The 12,492-nt window shown below is 36.4% G+C and overlaps 1 protein-coding gene across 2 annotated transcripts in view; it reads right to left on the reverse strand.

Annotated features, from left to right (window-relative positions):
- Nucleotides 1-2,242: 2,242 nt before the first annotated feature.
- SENP6 (SUMO specific peptidase 6) overlaps nt 2,243-12,492 on the reverse strand; it is a 71,829-nt gene continuing 61,579 nt past the window's right edge. For both annotated transcript variants that reach the window (XM_066547406.1, XM_066547405.1), the window contains 5 exons: nt 11,192-11,295; nt 9,046-9,134; nt 6,795-6,863; nt 6,459-6,609; nt 2,243-4,250 (listed from right to left, as the gene is read on the reverse strand). In XM_066547406.1, coding sequence (XP_066403503.1) covers nt 4,050-4,250; nt 6,459-6,609; nt 6,795-6,863; nt 9,046-9,134; nt 11,192-11,295 — 614 coding nt within the window. In that variant the 3' untranslated portion in view covers nt 2,243-4,049. The remainder of the gene's footprint in view (nt 4,251-6,458; nt 6,610-6,794; nt 6,864-9,045; nt 9,135-11,191; nt 11,296-12,492) is intronic.

The following is a 12,492-nucleotide window of genomic DNA, read 5'->3' on the forward strand; positions in this document are numbered from 1 at the left end:
CATTGCAAATAGCACTGCTTACTCTCCCCCAGGTACATAAAGTATGAATCTCACAGGGGAAAAAAGAAAAAACTAAGGGAACAAACAAACAAACGGGAAAATATACACTGGCAAAGAAACAGGCTGGCTGTTTGAATCTAGGTTGTGGCTAGCAATTACTCTCAAAACTGAATAAGGAATCCCTGAGGAATGGTGTACATTATCCAGTTTCCTTTTGTAACCACAGGGCTGCTCAACTCCAAATGCAAATTTGTTAAAAACAAGCAAAATTAAGGCTGTCAGAAAACGACAAGAGACCACAACTAAGAAAACAATCACCTTGTGGATTACATCCTCCTTTAACCAGACTGGAGCCTAGAACACAGACATCTTTCATCTCATCTTTCAGGAGGCATTATTGAGTAAAGCAGAATGGATTTACTTCAAAAATATGGTGGTGAGAGGTAAGTAAAATGGCTGTTGCCTCACTTTTACTGTTTCAAAGCTGTGGTTTGTAACATCAGCTTCCCTTTGATTTCCAGAAGTAGATGGGGTGAGTAAAAAAACTGGGAGAAGTACCTTTGTGAACTCAACTCACTGCACAGAGGTTCTTTGGGGGTACTGAGTATGCAGCATTGAAGAAAGACTGTTATAAAAAGTGTTGTACCAAAATAAAAATAAAATCCTTTATCGGACTACAGTACCTCTCACTATTCCCAATAATCAAGACTGCAAAGAGCAAGCATCTTTATACCTACTTCTGTTCATATGCTAAGATACAAGTGTCATGTTATCAATGTAAAGCTTTAACCAGTGGCCAAAAATCAATTCTATTTAAAATCAGAGGGAAAAAATATTAATTACTAAATTAAGGAAACCGCTGCTGTTTGTTTGTAAGAGAAGTCTAGTATTTCAGTTTCCAGAGGTACTATATTAATAAAATTAAATATCATACATCTTCTGCTTTACTCATTTGCTATGCAAGACATGAAAAAAAAAATCAACACCATAAGTTCCTCATCTTGCTGTAAAGCTTGCTTGATTTTTCACTCTTTTTTACTGAATGTTTTGGAAGTCAGATTCTTTCAAGACAAGAATGTAGTGCAATCTCAAAAATCAATTCTGTTCGAAGTCTCTGGTTTTTAAAGAGTATGCTCAGTTTCTCAGCAGGAAAAATAGAAATGTCACAAGGGACTACTTAGATGTCTCCTCTGCTTTTGCGGCCATCCTGCAAATGTGCGCCACAAGTACATGCATTTTTTATGCTAAGTAATCTAAAACCTTAATAGGAATTCTTAACTGTTATTCTACCCAAGCTGAAAAACAATACAAACAGATACATTTAATTAGGTGGCCATCTGATCCCTTACACTGCAGAATGCAGTCAGGCTACTCCTAAAGCACTTGTAAGCCTGAATCCTCTAAAGAAATATACAACATATACTTTCCATAAATGCATGTGTTGTCATGTAATTATTAAATACACTTATCGAGTCCCCACCCTACTAGCTTCCACTGAATAAATCTGATTCAGAAAAGGCACTGGTAAAACTTGTTAAGATTGCAAAACATTGCAGCACTGCCCACCACCATGTTAATAAAAAACACTTACCAAGTACATGCAGTAGTGAGCTTGTTTAAGCAAGTCAGGAAGGTCTTAAATAACTCATTCTTAATTCTGTAGGTTTTTTTCTATTAACATCACATTTTATTAAAAAAATAAGTTTCCTATATTTAACATGTATATTAGCTTGCTGTATGTGACTGGAGATCTTGAGACCTTTAACATTGAATGACAGTAAATCCAACACTTTCTTCACAGCTTTGAAAAAGGGTAAAAAGGGAGGGAGGATGAAGGGGAGGACAGGAAAGAGAAAGGAAAAGGAAGAAGCACCAGGCCATTCCCAGTAAGAGAACCAAACAGTTCTACAGCATCAAAATATGAACTTGCATCACAAATATCAGAAAAAGGAAAACTACTGTATTGATGAAACGTGGATATATTCCATATAATTAAAACATACCATTGGGAAAGCCTAGACTAGGAAGGAGTACATTCTACCTGCAATTGTCTCTTCTCCATTTCAAAGAAATTATTTTCCTTCCCTCTCTTGTATAAACTACTATTCCAATATGTCAGTTGCACTAAAGCCAGATACACAAGACCCTGCATTTCCACAATCTGGAACTATTTTATCCCTATTTTTCCCCACCAGTGGCAAGAATACTGGATAAAAACTTGAAGGAGGAAACAACTCAGAGGTGTGCACATTACATATTTAATTTGTAGTCCAGGAAATTGCCCCCACATTCTTTCAACAAGAAAACTGCAGGAGTCATTTCTAACAGAACACATATATGTGGTACTTACATAATCTCCATGGGGCCCAGGGTTTACGCCAGAGAAACCAGGGAATGAACAACTCCCCTAAATCCCACAGTTATCTGTACAAAAGATTAGCAGCCCACAATTGTATTGCTCTATGTGCAACCACTCTGCCTCGGTGAGAGAACCCCCTGTAAACAGAGGGTGCCACAGAGAGTCCCCTGTGCAGGAATGCCCTGGAAGTAACATCATTAGCAGCTGCATTTTCAGGGTTTAGTGAGAATGAAAACTCATGGAGGCCATGAAGCACTGGGTTAACTTGGATGTTGTGTACAAAAATAAAATCTCAAGGGGCCCAGAGTTCAGCTAATGAACTCTCTGCTGCTTCTCTTTGGGAGAAGGGAATGGTAAATGACACTTCCAGGAGAAAAATCAGGAGAGAAAATATTATCTGCAAGGAGAGAAAGAAGATCCTTCTCTACTCCCACAAATTCCGTCCTGGGAAGTGACACTTTATGGTTCCCTTCAAAGATACCTGTATAAATAGAAAAGGGGAGATATATATATATATATATATATCCTTAAACAAATCTTTTCTTACTTTCCTCACTTCAATGACAAAGCCTTTCTAGAACAGGGATAAAGGGCTACATTTGCAGTTTAAGCAACAATGACATTTCAGATTGTTGTAAAATCAAAATACACTGGAAATATCCAAGCAAGTCCCTACATTAGTCTGATGCTACGTAAAGCCAAGAACAAACAAGCAAGCAATGAACACTGGTATTTTGGTTTTTTGCATGGATATTAGAAAAAATAGTAATCATACACTTTTTCTTTTTAAATGTTCGTTACTTAGATAAAGCACATATGAATGTAACATTCAGAATTGTAACATAGAAAATGTAATGTGGGCAATCTGCTATTCCAAGTACACTTACCAAAATACAATTTTATAATGAAGAAAGTCTCAAAATACACCTGTACAACAACTGGGATCCACAAAATATGATTTAATAGAGTCACTCAAGATCACTTCATTGAAACCACTTTTATAATACTGTTTGAAGAATTTACCTCTGGTCAAAGAGCACTCTCCCCCTTTCCCTAGCCTGTCCCACTAAAGCAAGGGTGGAATTGTAACTGCAATGCATATCTTCTAAACCCCCAAATCTGAAGCAGTCCTATGAACTATGACACTGCCTACACTTAGATACTGGGAGGATGGGAATCACCCTTGGAGGCCATGGTACATTGAGACACTTACCCATATTATTGTCTGTAGCGCAAGCAGAATAATCTTGTAAAGGGCAACTAAAGAGGGTCAAAATATGAATTAATTATCTCACTACCAAATCATTCCCTAGGTGTTACTTAAGCATGTAACATTAAAACTTAACTGAAAAAGAAAAAGGTAACCACTTCATCCTATATTTTCTTTATTTTCTTTTTGTTTAGAAGCTCCTATTTAAGTTCTATTAACAGAAATACATAACAAAAGCTCCCTATCAAGTGGAAAAAAAGTAATTACAAATGCTGAAAAAGTTGGCCTCATTAACATATGTACAGACTCACTTAATACACATCTTTGTGGGAATTAAACCATTTTATGACACACATTTATACAGGCATTAAACATTCCCAAGTAACTTTGAGCAGAGAACACGCCAAATCTTTAGTTTGGGCAGACAGAAATGTAGGTTTCAGTTTTGATTGTGGAGCTAACATGCAACAGATACAACATTCAGTCTGAGTTGTTGTTGGTAAGTTGTTCTGTCTTTTCCTGCAACATTGAATTTGGGTCTTTCTGTCCCTTCTTGTCCTTGTTCTGCTGTTCCTGGAGCGTCAGGATTATTTTTCGTATTTCTTCTCTTTTGGTTTTCATTCTTGGGCGTGGAAACCATTCTGTTAAGTTCATTGGTAGCTCAAAACTCAAAATGGGATTCTGAAAAAAAAGGTCATTTGGATATTACAGTAAAGAGTTATAACCTAAATGACTGAAGAAAACTATAGTGAGGAAAAGTACATTCTTCCTCACTTCGTTCCACGAGCATGGAACAAAATCTCTACAATTTCCGTGTTTTGTACATGTATAATTATGGTAAAATCAATCATGCTTCAGTATGTTACAGACTAAAATCCATCCAGATCACACTCCTGATTATAAGACTACCTGAACAATCTACTGCCTTTGCTACGACTTTTAGACTAAGCATTTGTCTGCATAAATGTGTAAAACTCTCCTAATAAAAAAAAAAAAAAGAGAGAGAAAACTACTGCAAAGATATAGGACATTTTTAAAGCATCAAAATCTAGAGCTAATCAGGAGTCCAAGACATTTGTCTTCTTATAAACAGCCTTTAGAATCATGATCAACTAGGCAAGACAGATTTAGATTTCACCCTAGAAAGTAAAGCTCCTGCCTACCACCAATGCTTATTATACTTACATTCTATTTTCTTGCTAGGTAACATTCACCCAAATAATTACGATTATTATTATTATTATGCATTCTCTACTCCTCTTCAGTGATACTGTACAACAATTCCACCCTAACCAAATGACAATCTGGGGAACAGTGCTGTCACAGAGAAATTCCTCCCTTTCTGTCCTCCAGTTTACATCATCAGGGCTCTTTAAGAGTGAATTACATTCATCACTGATGTAAGATCAGCAAGGCTATTTGTGAAAAAAACTAGCGACATTCTTCACAGGAACACGTCAGTGCTTAACGTTGCACTAGCAACACTTTCTGAGTCAGTTCAGCGCGAGGAAGACAAGCAGTGCCAGGGTGAGGGGCGGCGGAGCCCGCGCTGCCCCTCCCGCAGCGGCCCCTGGCGGCCTCTGATGCTCACAAACATCGGCTTAAGCACCTGCTCCCACACACTCCCCTTCAAGTTTGTAGAGCTGGTGCAAAATGAGACTGTGGGCAACTTTCCAAATACAAAGAAGCTGAAATTGTTCACTGACTAATTCGAGACAGTCTAGTACTGTGCAGCCAGCTCAGGTTTTCCCTCCCCACTGGAGTTACTTCTGAGAATATCCTGTGATTTAGTCTGTGTCACATGTATGTGCCGTGCCTATTCTCTGGCAAACAAAGCTGCTGCACACTGCTGGACTAGGCAGGACAAGGGATGATGACAGCCTCGCATAATCCAGCAATTAATTTGCAAAAAAAGAATGGGCTAATAAAACTTGGAGGAAGTTTTATGAAACCATTCCAAAAAGGAACGGGTTAATAAAACTTGGTTGCTCTTCGTACCCCCAGTGAACAAAACAGGAGGCACTTGGTTATGGTTCTAACTCTCAGGAACTCGTCAGTAAAGCAAAGCTTCTGCCTTCCATTTGCAAGAATGCATTCTGCTAAAGCCTTACTGCTCTTGAGTAATGTATGAATGCAGGGAGGGAAGGCTGAGGAACAGGTAAGCTGCCAGCTTTTCCAGGAAAGGGTTAGCTACGGGACAGTTTAGAACAATGCTCTAAAGCACCAGGGATTCTAAAGAGTTACTGTCCCATGCAGGCAGCATCTCACTTGACCATCATTTCTCCTCCCAATCTAGACCAGAAGGTGCTAATGCCTCCTCTTGTGAAAGGAGCTGTAACTTGAAGACCAAGTCAGCTTGAAAGTAAGTAAGCATTCAAACAATTCCTTCAATGGAAACAAGATTTGGCATTCAGCTGTAATGATTTCACTTACATGTTTTCTTACAATTTAAAAACACTCCCAAAAGAAACATAAATATCCTACCTGTGTCATATTTCTGAATTTATTCAGTCACTGTTCTCAGGGGAAAATTACTAAGCTTTTTGTAGTGCATTTTTAGTTTAGATTTTGATCTCAAGTTCTTAGTGGATGATTTTAAAGGGTAAAGGAAGACTCTAAATGTGTTTTGGAAGACTCTAAATGTGTTTTCTTTAGATTATCTCAGAAAATTTAATGGCTTACAATTATTTTATGTACGTGCAACTAAAAAGGTTAATTAGTTTATTTTCAAAAAAGTTACTCCATGTGTTTATGCATAAATTAGTTTATAATGCATAATCTCATTGATAGCTATTGAGCTACACTAGGAGGCTTTTATAGTTGTAATCACTTTCACAGCTTATATTTGATTGTTGAAGGAATCAAAAATAGCTTCAAGAACATACGTACCTCAAAAAAGCTCTCCACATACTGGAGGATGTACACTCCACAATCACTGAAGTTGTTCTGCTGTGGCACTTTTGGGTTGGAACCTTTCATGACATCTTTGGAAAAGCTTCTTTTGCTGCCTTTCCTGACTTCCCATTCCACCTCTAAATATCTACAATAAAAGACCATGTAAATTAAAATATTTTTTTATTCCTTGAAGAATTAAAAAAACCCAAAAAAACAAAAAAAAAACCACCAAAAAACCCATTGAAAAACTGAACCAAACTAAAAAAAAAAAAAAAAAATCCCAAACCAAACCAAATTAAAAAAGCCCCAGGCACCAGATAGGAAACTTACTCCCTTAGTGTTTTCACAACATTTGACCGGGAAGGGCCTCTCAGTGAGTCCATAAGCAAAATGCAGGGCCTAACAGAGAACACGAGTTTTAAGTACACAATATTTTACAGCAGCTTGAAAAACACAATATTACACAGAAATAGTTTGTGGGGTGGCCTTAACAAAACTAGATCAATACTGCAAAGTTCTACCAGCACTGCTGTAACCTCCTAATAGGGATAACTAAATGGCAACTTATCTTTATATTTAACCATACAATAAGTACACTTAGGAACGTACTTAGGAAATACAGTACTGTCAGACAATTTGTTACAGTTCCTTAAAACACCTTCAGGTGTCTAATGCTCTTTTAGGTGCACAAGGTATCTGGGACACTGGCAAGAGACAGTAAGGCACAGAGCCCACAAATGTCCTGCTGGAGTAGCAGCTTGAGGATAGATGGGACACTCCACAGCACACTAGAAGAAAAGCATTAGGAAAGCATGTTCAAGAAGTGGTCCCAATCTGGATCTGAAATCTAGCTGGTAGTTACACACAAAACACCCACCAACTCTATTTGGAAGACTTTTAAAAAGTCTATTTAGAAGACTCTAAAAAGGTATCTATAACCAAATATTTTCTAGAGAACCAAATCTCAAGTCCTCTCCTGCACACTACAGATGCTGGTATCCTATCACTCAATCTAAAGCACACTACCTTCTCAGAAGCCACAAGCACAGCAATCTTATCAGCCAGCTTATATGCAATTTGGATTTATACATCAAAGCTAACTTATATCAGAGTTCAGAATTTCAGCATTATATGTAGTATAGATTTTGAGGGATAAATAAATGCAATTACTTTTCACAAATCTCTGTTTTTTCTTATCTAACAATAACACATATATATTCAAAGTATAATTCAAAGAAACTTCAAACTAGCAAATTCAGACAAAATATCTGCATGCATATATGCATTGGTGTGTTTGCATTTATAAACTAATTTACATGTATGCAATTTTTTAGGCATAAGCAGATAATCACTTAATATTTGCTTGTACTTGTTTTAATTTCTGATAAAAGTATGCATAAAGGTACTGATATTTAAAAAGCATTAAATGCTCTTTAAAATGCTCTTCTGAACAAAGGGGGAAGAAGTGACAACCTTTTCAAAGTAATTTTCTATTTTATATAGAAGTAATTTTACAATATGCTAATAGTAGAGTATTTAAGTGCCCTTAATGACTTTTGATACTTAAGCATCAAAGATGTTATGAAATTTCACACTGGATTAAAATACAGTCTGCTGGAAAGTATTATGTACAGATGATCTGTCATCAAAATGAGACAAATTTAGCCAAGCTATAATCAGAAGCTAATAAATATTCTTAAAACACAACACAGATGGACTTTTTCTTGAAAACGTATTAAGTCCTATGTTCCATAACATATAAATCCGTAATTCTATTCTGCCTCCTAAGAACGTACTGTGAGTGTACTGTGAAAGTCTTCACCTTTCTGTAAACCTTGTAGTCACAAGAAAGGAAATACAAAAATAGATAAATTATGAAAAAAATACAAAGAAAACTGTCAAGACGGCAATACTAGTAGCAATGTTTCTGGATTTCGAATCATGCATCTGTCACACCATAATGCAAAGAACTGCAGGAAATATTTATTAAGAAATTACTCCTGGCTATCAAATATTAAAAAAAGAAAAGTTTTCAAATCCAGAACAGATAAAAAAAAATTTAAGAAGTGTGGAACTCTTTTATTAGAGGAAAAAAAACAGAGAGAGACAATAAAGAGGAACAGCTATCTTATTTAGATAAGAAAAGGGGGCAGTTAAAATTACTCCAATATTCCTTTAGTAATTTGAGTAGTGATAAAGGTTTTTTTTCACTAATAATTTAATTATTTAATTTAAAAATATTAATCGGCTTTTTAATATAGGATACATTTGAACATGCTTCTGCACCTTGTTTTTGTAGGAATCCAAGTGCAAAATACCGAAGAACAGCCTCATTGTAAGAAACAATCTTCACTTGCCTGATGCAGCACACAGGGCTTAACAGAAACCAAAAAAAGCTATTGTTTCACTAGTAGTTTCATTCAATAAATTTTCTGCTCACTGAAGATTTTAATATAAAGTTCTCTCTCAAACCCTAACAGCATGCTGATTAAGGTTCATGTATGACTATTTCTCAAAATTATAATCTTTTATATTTCATAAACTTCTATGAAATCTCCATTTAAACTGTTTTAATACTTACTGTTTGCAGATAGTTGGCTTCAGGTACCATTGTCCCATTTCTGAATTACAGTTATCATCTACAAGGCCACCGTCATCACTACTGTCTTCCTACAGAAGCAATGTTATTACAGGTATTTAAAAGCTAATACTGTTTTTTTCAAACAGATGGAAAGGAATTTATTGGTACACTTAACATTTTCATTCAACACCACTAACTGAGTTCAATAAAGCAATGATAGCTTTAATCTGAAATTATTCCCTTTTTGTTAAGCTGACCAACTTTTAGTGACGTGGTTTCTGAAATTCATGCTAGAATGACATGGATTGAATGCTGCTATTTACTTAAGGACTGTGAAACTATAAAATGCAACCGACATTTTCAAAACACCTCTGGCTTAGAAGAGGTCAATCTCCATTATTTGGTTCTAATCCAAATTATCAGTACTTTTCCTTGCAGTCAATACTAGAAACTTGCTTGGCAGTTTTGTACATGTTTTCTTCTAGGTGAAATGAGACAGGATCTGCAACAAGCTGAGAAATAAATCTCTACTTTTGTTCCAAAATGCAACAACTTGATTCTTAGGGCAAGGAAAATTAAACCGTGATATACGGGACTATGGACTGCAAAAACAGTCACATCACAAGGAAATATCCTCTGGCCTTCTGATTTCAATACTGATTTCTATGAACAATACAGAAGTTTTATGAACAAAAGCACTAAGTTGTTGCATCTAAAAGAATTCCAGTGACCCATAGTTTCTCACCCTTCCATTGAATTCAACATTACTTCACAGATGACAGCATTATGGGGAAGGAGGTCCTTTCCAAGAATGAGAATCCCTGTAGCAGCATGATTTATTAACATTTTTGTGTGCATTGTGTACATTTCATTAATGCACAGAATCTTGGCACTGAAATCCTCAAGCTATGCCATGAATATGTTATCATATAAGAAACTACTGCCTAGCTCCTCATACACTTGTTTTTGTTGCAGCCTCAACTCCTTTTTTGGCAGATAAAAAGGTTGGTCCACTCAGTTTGTCATGGTCATTTCTAAACTTGCTTTGTGCATTCTAGAAAATATCAGTGACAGCTTCTGCCTGAATTAAGTTCTAAGCTACACAGCAACAAAAGAGCTTGGAATTTGTTCCTTTCCTCGAGGAATAAGCTGGCCATGTGCTTGCTTCCCTGCCTTCATGCCATGTATTTCAGACTTATTCTCCATCTTCTGGAAACTCTATCTGCTACAAAACAGGCAGTTTCATCAGGCAAAACTCAGAATGTTTGCACAGGTGGCATGACAGGAGACGTGGGCTAAGTCCAGCTGAAAACACCTTTAGGTTTCAACAGCAACTGGAGCTTTTATATGTATGTATGCGTACATATATACAGAGCTACTTGGAAGTCATTACAGAGAGGTGCAGATTGAAAAATAATAGTTTGTTCTGGACTCAGAGGTCCAGAAAAGGTCATACACCTGGGACATGAGCGGCAAGCCAGTTAGGAAGAGCAAATGTGTAACTTCTGGCCTGCTCGCATTGAACTTACACTTAACGAAGGAGCAGGGCTATGGAATAATGCCCTCATACCCAGCACCGAGTGAGTCAGGGACAATTTAATATTCAGTCTTCCCACAGCTTTAAAATATAAATATTTTCCAATATGAACAAGAATGGTACTTGATTATAAATTCATGCTGTGTAAATCTGATTAGGAAAAGCACCAATGAAACAAAACAACAAAGCAACACATACTTATAAATGTGTCTGATTATATTCAGGAAATGCAGCTGAAAGAAGAGTAACTTGTTCTTGGGTTGAGTAGATGAACATGGAGTGGAGGAGACAAAAGATAGAAGTGTACTGACTTCAGTGTTCCCACTAAAATCACTGTGTAATATTGTCACTACACAAAACACTCACAAAATTAAATGCAGGATCACTACAGCAGTTTTCTATTAAACAGATAAATGAACAAATGTATAATCCTCTCTGTCAGCTAACCTGCAGATTTTTGTAGGTAACCAGTGCTTTGGACTTGACACTTGTAAAGATAAGTAGCTTTATATAATGCACATTCACAATCTGTACACCGGTTTTAAGCTGTCTATTCAAAATACAACACAACAGTTCACATTTCCTAAATAAAATTGCTAAATTCTTTACCTGGTTATCTTGGTCTTCAGAAAAATCTATAAGCTCATCTTCATTTAGTTTACTGCCATCAGCTGAATCTTCACTATAGTTTAGTCTGATTTTGTGCAATCCATCTGTATCAATCACAGACAGCAGGATATTTAAATATCAAATACTATGTCAGCACTGAAGACCAAACTAATTTTAAATACCTCAAATTTCCTCAGGATTGCTTACAGTAACTGTGATACAGCTAACATATAATAATTTACTCATGCATTTGAACAGAAGTGGTAAGTTTCTCCTAATTAGCCCAACAGAAACTGCTTCTTATTGTGTAAAACACCTAAATAAATTTGAAACACTTGGACTAAAACCCACTAGGAAACTTCCGCACAGTTCCATGAAGCCTTTATAAGAGTCTAAATTGATACTGTCACCAAAATGGGCACTCTGATATGCTCTCTAAAATGACCATCTACTCCTATCCCTAGCTGGTTCCTTCCATAACACCAAATACATCCATACACACAGTCAGTGGATCACTGAAAAAGGCAGTCACTAGCCTATTATTTTTCTACTGGAATAATTGCTTGCATCAGTTCACTGTGGAGACTTGTGTTGTTAGAAGGGGAAAGGCAGCTTGGGAACACACTAGTGGGGAGGGCAGAATGAAGGATCAGCTCTCCTGGGAGCAGCAGCTTAGAAATATTTCAGTTTATTGCGTAAAAGATTAAATTCACTCCCAATGACCTCTATATATTTAGTCCCATATTTAGTGGGAAACAACATCAGATGAAAAAATCAATGTTCTAGCTATACCTGTACAAGAAGCAAATACAGACAGCTACAGGCGCACTAGTCTCACTACTACCATACAAGAACAGATTTTGATGGAAAAAATAGTAAACTGTGGAAATAAATGAAAAAATAAGTAATTCATGCCAGCAAAACTTGAAATCTTCCTAGAAATGGGCTACTGTAATACGTCTAAACAATGACAAAAATAATATTGGTTATGGTGTCATTGGAGGACATATTACCTATTAAAGGAAACTAGGATTTCTGTAACAGTAAATAGAGCAGTGAAGTAGCTAGTGGAAAAAAAAAGAAGAACATACACATTTGAGAATAGCTCAAAAGAGATGTTAAGGTAACACTTTGGAAAGAGGTCACCAGTGAAGTTCCACAGGGAAAAGCTTGGGAATTAGTCTTACTCAGTACCTTTGAAAAGACCTTAGCATAAGAAATAGGCCATATACTAATGTGACTTATTGCTGATGTATTTCAAAAAAATAAGTATTAATATTGAGACAAAACACATCTTGTTC

This window comes from Molothrus aeneus, chromosome 3 (genome assembly GCF_037042795.1).
Source record: "Molothrus aeneus isolate 106 chromosome 3, BPBGC_Maene_1.0, whole genome shotgun sequence".
Taxonomy (NCBI): domain Eukaryota; kingdom Metazoa; phylum Chordata; class Aves; order Passeriformes; family Icteridae; genus Molothrus; species Molothrus aeneus.